The sequence below is a fragment of the Chelonoidis abingdonii genome, chromosome 5 (assembly GCF_003597395.2).
Source record: "Chelonoidis abingdonii isolate Lonesome George chromosome 5, CheloAbing_2.0, whole genome shotgun sequence".
NCBI lineage: Eukaryota > Metazoa > Chordata > Testudines > Testudinidae > Chelonoidis > Chelonoidis abingdonii.
This window is the reverse complement of record NC_133773.1, coordinates 25,570,193-25,577,795: the sequence shown is the minus strand read 5'-3', so window position 1 is coordinate 25,577,795 and position 7,603 is coordinate 25,570,193. Positions and strand designations below refer to the sequence as shown.

Here is a 7,603-nt window from a genome sequence, read left to right as displayed (position 1 = left end):
ATCTCACCTCTCAGCTGCTGTGTAGACACACCCTTATAGACTAGCTAATGAACTAGAGTAATTATAAGAAAGGACTAGAAATTAAGAGAGTTTTGATCAAAATGCTAGAAGTTTCCCTAGACAGAGAGAGGTCACTGGAGGTAAAGTCCAGCCCCAACTGCAGCAAGGAAGCAAGTGAGGTGGTTGGGGCTGCATAACATTTTTATAACCTCCTCCGAAGAGCACTGTTTTCCAGAGGTTTCCCAAAGTTTAGGGTCATCTTAGATTCTACTTTAAAGAAAGAACCTTATGCTTGTAATCCTGTTAGGATTCCTCTCTTTTCCTTACCTTAGTTATTGATCTCACTTGTCCCCTGTTTATAATTAAATCTTTGCCTTATGTGCTTCATTTTACATACTGAGTTGTCCCACTGAAATCAACGGAACTACCCAGTACTCTCAGTGCATAAAGTCTTTATAGGATCATGGCCTTATGCTGCAAGTTCTATAGGGCAGGAACTCAATCTTTACATCCACGTTTCTAAGCACAGTTCTGAGTGCAGTACAAATGAAATATTACCAATATTTGATTAAGCAAAGAGCAATTAGAGTAGAATATCTGAAACAGTTCGAAAGCTGCTTCTTTTTATTTTGTTCCTACTGGTAAAGTAGAACATTGTTTCAAATAAAAAAAGACCCTGGTCACCTAGACAATTTTATTTGAACAAGTCGATACAAAAACAGTACGGTACTTCAAATGAACAAAAACAAGCATAACCAGACATGAGCATTGTCAAATAAGGCACATGTAAAAAAAAATCTACACACATTATCCAGTGAAACAGACAGTTCTTATATATATTTGGGAGGTAGAAATAATTACAAAAATACTGACAAATCTTAAGCATTAGCAGATCTGGTAAAGTCATCACTAACTAGGTCCCCATTTTTAAAACTGCTTTGTAAAATATGGATTATTCAACATTTTATGCACTACATGTGTGTGTGGCATTTACACATTTTGTTTTCAAGCATCTGGAGAATTCTATCAGTGTTAAAAATCTTCAATATGAGAAATACAGTAAAGGAATTACAAAAAGTTATAAATGTTCATAAAACTTATGGTCACCAGTAATGTAAAAGTCCATGGGTGTACCACATTGCCTTTTTCTCACCAATAAAATCCACAGCTATTTTATTTACATTTTACAGACCTAATGAAGCTTTTAACAATGTGGCTATATCTGCTGGAATGGTCCCTTCTTCTCCTGCAGAATAAAAGCAAAGCATTAGTGCTGCATTAATGAAAATATTTCACATGAATAAACCCTGTTCCTCCAAGCAGTAAGGCTCTGTCTAGTTTTACACTTCAACAAGAAGTCCCTCCCCCTTGACTTGACTGTAGTTTTTTCAATGTGTAGAACACCACTGGGTTTTCACTACTAAGATTATCAACTGTAATCATCCATCATGCCCAGAGTATTCAGAGGCAGGCCCCTGCATTTGTGATATTCCAGTACTGAGTTCTGGGGTAGCTTCAAGTGAAATAAAAATGAAGGTTTTTATTAAATTAACTGAGAAAGCGAATATAATCAGTACAGTAAATCTGACAGTATTTTTAATATTAATTTCTATTTTACATAAGAACATGGCAGAAGTTAAGAGAAAGCTAGGTGACAATGAAACAGGGGACACGGGAAGGAGTCTGGATTTTCAACACCAAGGACTCCGTTTTCAGAGTAAAACCGCACTTTAAGGAGAAGTAGCCAAAATTTATTTAGTTCTATATAGAGGACAGCTATCAAGTATGACATTAACTAATACGAATAATAAAGACTTACCTAAATCTACTGCAGTCATATCTTGCTCTAGCTTCAACTTCTGCTGACTGATTTTGAGCATAGACTCCTCAATAGTCCCTTTACTGATTAGCTTTATGACTTGTACTTCTCTAAAACCCACAGAAAAGAGGATTATGTCTATTATATCATTATTGTGAATTAAGAATTACTTGTTCCTTTCCACAGTTTGGAGCTATTTAGCCTGATACCTCCCAGAAAGTTGTCATGCCTACCCAAGGCCTGCCAAAATCCAACTCTCTCAAATTAGTGCAATCACTTCTTCACCTCACGGCTTCTTTTCCCATTTACAAGTGCCAGGAGGTGCTCGCGATTCCTTGCACTGCTTTCAGTCCATGGCACAAATTCATAGGTCTTTGATTTCCCGTCCTTTTCTCTTCCAACTTCTCTGACAGTCGTTCCATCATATCCTCAGTCTTTCATGGCCTATTTTGCTGTCATCTTCTTCCCATACTTTCTCTGCTGATTGCTCTTCTCCCATTCCTCTCATGTACAACCCACCTCAAACATGCATTCTCCAGCTTATCAAAGTCCCAATTCATTTTCCCCCTAATTTCTTCCATGTGCACTCTGTCTACTCTCTGCTTTCCTGCCATTCTCCTCAGCATGTTATTTTCATCTACCTGTATGTTTTCTTCTTCCATCTCCCTAATATCCACCATGTCCAACCTATAGAGCAGGCAGGGACAAACACACGCTGCATACACTTCTTTCAATTTGCTAATGTAATACTAATTAAAAAAAACTTACCTGGTCTGACCTACTCTATGGCATCGGTCTTCTGCTTGCTTGTCATTGTAAGGGTTGCAGTCAATGTCATGAAGAATGACAACATTTGCTGAAGTCAAATTTATTCCTAGGCCACCAGCTTTGGTCGAAAGCAGGAATACAAAAATACCCATATCTGTATTGAATTCATCTATCAGATGTATCCTACAAAATTTAAAGCACACACAAATCATGCCTTGTGAAAAACAATTCTGTTAATTACAATAGCTGTTTTCCAGACAGAGGAATAGGGGAGAAAAAAATCAATATATAAACAAAGCAATCAGGATGAAGAGATATCCTTTTAGTTCCACTTTTTTAATATAAATACGCTACTGCCGAGTGCCTCACATCCTAATCACTATCAGATGGCTAAAGAAGCTCTTAAGGAGGAGAAGACTGAGTCAAGAGAGGTTAGTGGCCTTCCAAACCAGCTCAGAAAGGGCACTTTACAAACAGAAGGTGACGGAAGAAAAAAATAGAAAAAAGACTGTGGAAGAAGCCAAGGAGGGCATTGACTGGCATCTGTGGGAGAGTGGAGAGGATGATGCTTAAAGAAACCAAGGTAGTTAGGAAAAAGAGGAGAATATCAGGGGACCAGATGGTGAAGACAAGAAACTTGAATTTGATTTAGTGGAGAAAGGAGAGCCAGTGGAGGCACAGAGAGGTCTACACTTTAAGTCGACTGAGCTATGTCACTCAGGGGTGTGAAAAATCAACATCCCTGAGTGACCTAGTTAAACTAACCCCCCCAGGTAGGCAGTGCTAGGCTGACAGAACAATTTTTCTGTCAATCTAGCTACCACTTCTTAAGGAGAAGGTGGATTAACTACATGATAGGAGAGAACCCTTCCCATTGCTGTAGTGAGTGACTACACTTGAAATTCTCAGCTTTTGGAAAAAACAACTGCACATGTGCATTAACTTACTCGCACCTCCTGCAAACGAAGTTTCACTTACCTTTCAGAAATCTGTGTCTTTCCATCCAGCCTAATATATCGGTGCTGTTGCTGTTTTAGGAGAACTTCTAAAATGTCCAGCATCATAGTAAACTGGCTAAACAATACAACTCTATCACCCTGGGGAAGGAGGAAAAGAAGTCAGTTAGGGAAGACATTAATTACATAGATGTTTTATTAGAAAATCACTTCTTTGCACTATACATTTGGGACTAAATTTTCCAACCTCGATGCCTATATCAGCCACCAAAATCCATATTTAGGCACTTAAATAAAACTGGTTTACTTTCAATAAGAGGTGGGGCGTTCAGCACGCCAGAATAGTGAATCACTTTTTGACATTTTGATATTGTTTTCCTTGCAACAGGGAAGAAACAGCCTTGCTGGTCATTACTGTCCTAGGCACCTGTACAAATGGTTAAAGTCATGAACATCATAATCTTGTCTTTTTAATCCATCATCATTTTTGCCCCTCCTTCCTAGCTCTGCTTGAGCCAACATGCTAAAAATAGCAGAGTGACCACAATGGTGCAGGTGGTGGCTCGAGCTAGCCATCTGAGTACAATGCCACCCAACAACCTGTGTACATACTTGCACAGGTAGCCCAAGCTGTCACTCGTGCCACCATGGTCCTGCTGCTATATTTAGTGTGCTAGCTTGAGTAGTGCTAGCGCAAATATGTCTACCCAGGCTATGAATTACAGCACCCAGTTGCTGTTGAGACATACCTTAAGAGACTATGATAGTGTTCCAGGATGAATATTCTGATTATTGGAGGAAACAGGGAAAAACATTTAGTTTTCCCTAAGCTTTAAATATAGTTTTTGCACAGTTTTATATACACTATAATATCTAATCCCATTTATTAGTACAAAAAGTAAAAAACAGCTTTTTCAGAAAAGCAGTATGACTCATTACTGTTAGCACTGAACACTGAGCAACTTTAAACACTCTTGAACACTTTTGCAAGGCTGTTATTTCCCCTATTCAATCAACTGCATGCGTGACACAGAACAGCAGTACAGTTCCATCAAATATGCACCACAAAGTCATAAGCTATCCTGCAGTATTCCATAGAAAAATCAAGTTAGCATGTAAAAGCTGCCTGTTAATAGGGATTCAGTAAGTTGTGAAAAGCAGAAGACATTTAAACTACAATATTCTTTTAATGCAAACCTTTTCTTTAAGGTCAGAGAGGATGCGCTCAAGTGTTCTAAATTTTCCAGAATCCAAAACTGTATCTATCTCTAACTTAAAGTCACTGACACTAGCATACTGTTTACAAAGCAAATGCAGCTCAAAATCTGTCATCACAGACATATCTTCGAAGATGAGGTCAGGATTGGCATCACAATGCGTGGGTTCCTAAAAGTAAAAAAGGTAACAAAATGAATATAATGCATTCCACTGTAGGTATATTTATAATTACCTTAAAGAGTCAATAAGATTATGCACTACAGTTGCATCCAATATTTTTGCAGAGAACAGAAGCACCAGAAACCAGTCCTGTGCACACACTAATTTGGTTCACAGGGGTCTAATGCAAAATTCACTCTTCAAGTTCTGTTTATAGGAGATGGTGGAGGATTGACGTCTGTCATCTGGGATAAGATTCTACAGAAACCTGAATTATGAAGAACTACTGGGAATAGCTTTTACTTCACTAGCCACCAATCACACACACAAACCCTGGGACCTTTTATCCCTATGTCAGGCCTTTTCCTTTGAAGAAATACTCCTTCATGGGGAATCCAATCTTTGGATGAATGACAGAAAACACGGGAAGCCCTGCCCAGGTTGTAGTGCAGGTAGAGGGATGTCATACCTGGGCAGAAAGAGGAAGGGAAAAGAGCCATATCTATAAAGTGGGAAGGGGAGACTCGGGGGGGGGTGTACACGGGGGACGACTGCTTCATCTCCCCCCTGGAATCATACACACACACACACACACACACACACCCACCCCCATTAGGCTCTAGTGCAGCTGACGTGCACATTCAAATCTGCTTACATTTATACTTTTATTAAGGTGCCTATTATATTTTCAGATTGGCTCTTCTCTTTCTAAAACAAGGAAGTTATCTAATCCAAAACACAGTGCGAATTAATCAAAGCCAAATTAGGAAAAGGATAGTTCACGTATATACACTTTCCCCACTTCCATTCTCTATAGCCCACATTTGGTGACCTTCAGGAAATGCTGGCAGACCCAACTGTTCTTCCAAACTTTTTATGTAATAAGGAGAAGAGTCAATTGAGAAAATTAGGGGGCTGACGAAAAGTGGTCTAACATGGGACCAGAAATGTCTTCTCCTAAGCAAGTCTTCTTACAGCTGATCTGGAAGTTTATTTTCAAATTTTAAAATGTCTGCAGTGCAATCTGGGCATTGGATAAATGCAACTGGAAAAATCTAAAGAAATAAAGTTTTACAAATAAGTACTTCTGAACAAGTGATTGGCACCCAAACATCTTCATTCAAGATCCTGAAAAGAAGAATTCAGAGAAGTTACAGTATACTTGTGAATCCTATGGAGATTACCTTGAGCATAAGCATTGACATCATCTTCAGTTTGTCAGCTGTGTAATACTGGCGGTGTAAGAGAGGATGATTTGCCATTTTTCTCAGCTGCATCATGACATTGCCCATTTCTGAGTTTTTTTCTATGGCCAAAAAAAATACTGCCATCATTTCCACATATTTGATTTAATGAAACAAATAAAAAAAAATTTAATCTACGCAACTACGGCCTGAGTTTTCTAAAACTATTAAATATTTGATGTTCCCACAAATCAAAAGCTTTGTACAATTTAAGAGACAGTTTGGGAAAAACAACCAGACCCTCACATACCCTGGCTGTCAATAGATTTCTTTAGTTTGTTGAAGAGGTCATAGTACAGCTGTTCCTGTTTCTCTGACATATCACACAACTCAATAAGATCTTTTTTGGGGGGTAGTTGTTTAAGGACCTGATGAGACAAGATAAAAATTTCAAGTGAATAACGATTACTCTGAATGGTTTGAAATTGTGCATTGCCCACAAGGTGAACTGCAACAATGTGTATTTAAGAGCAACTCTTTAGGGGCCTGATCCACAGACCATTAAGTCTTTTCACTGACCATAATGGACTTCAACTTTGAAGTCTATCGACTTCAATTCTTAGGAAGAAATATTTTTAAAAATATTTGAAAAGTATTTTCCTACTTATCAGACAAATCTCTGCTTAGGGTTCTTTGATTAACTAGTAACAGACGACACTAAGCAGTGAATGGGACACATTAACAAACAGGGAAATAAGAAATGTCAGCAAGATTAAGATCAAATTTCTACACATTAGAATGCTAATGCTGTTAAAAGTTGTTCAATTCTTAAATGCAGGCAATCCTAGACGGAAGGGGCCAGTGATAAGCTACTTCTACCAGGGACAGAACCAAGCACTCTAATAATCTTTGGGTTCTTAAACAGAACAAAAAAGGCTTTGAGGACCCCAAGATACTTCAAACCCACAGTTGCAGCTATACCATATATATGCAGTTAATCATTTAATTAAAATGATGTTACTGTAAAGCAGAATAGCGCTTTGTGATAAGTGAGACCACTCATTTGTTGGCTACAGCTTAACGATACAGCAAATCTCAGAGATGCCATCGGGACAATCACTCACAATGCTGTAAACAGAAAGAGGCAGGAAACAAATAAGCACCAGAAACAGTATCGGAAAAAAGTAAAGTTTATGAGGAATAGAAGAGTAACTCATGGAAGAAGAGAAGTAGCTGAAGCCTCATTTTTTTTGAGGTGGGGTGGTTGGGAAAGAGTTGTAGACTTCTGGTGATAAAGAGAAGTGGACTGATTGGGTCTAAGGTAGAGGACAGAGGTTCAAGAAAATGGCACCCAAACCTTACAGAAGGTTTGTGCATATACTATAAAAATTTTCAATATCTTCACTGCTATTAAGTTTCCTAAAATTAAGTTATTGTGTTACCTTTTAAGAGTTCTCAATGTTTTACACTACAAAAATAAAATTATTTCATATTCATTG

General features: G+C 38.2%; 1 protein-coding gene across 7 annotated transcripts in view; it reads right to left on the bottom strand.

Moving 5' to 3' along the window:
• Nucleotides 1-680: 680 nt before the first annotated feature.
• SMARCAD1 (SNF2 related chromatin remodeling ATPase with DExD box 1) overlaps nt 681-7,603 on the bottom strand; it is a 66,237-nt gene continuing 59,314 nt past the window's right edge. For 6 of the 7 annotated variants that reach the window (XM_032762576.1, XM_032762578.2, XM_075066160.1 and 3 more), the window contains 7 exons: nt 6,415-6,532; nt 6,105-6,226; nt 4,741-4,929; nt 3,566-3,684; nt 2,588-2,770; nt 1,820-1,929; nt 681-1,246 (listed from right to left, as the gene is read on the bottom strand). In XM_032762576.1, the coding sequence (XP_032618467.1) occupies nt 1,185-1,246; nt 1,820-1,929; nt 2,588-2,770; nt 3,566-3,684; nt 4,741-4,929; nt 6,105-6,226; nt 6,415-6,532 (903 nt within the window). In that variant the 3' untranslated portion in view covers nt 681-1,184. Of the gene's footprint in view, nt 1,247-1,819; nt 1,930-2,587; nt 2,771-3,565; nt 3,685-4,292; nt 4,329-4,740; nt 4,930-6,104; nt 6,227-6,414; nt 6,533-7,603 lie in introns of those variants that run through there. The other variant, XM_075066161.1, reaches the window with a different exon arrangement.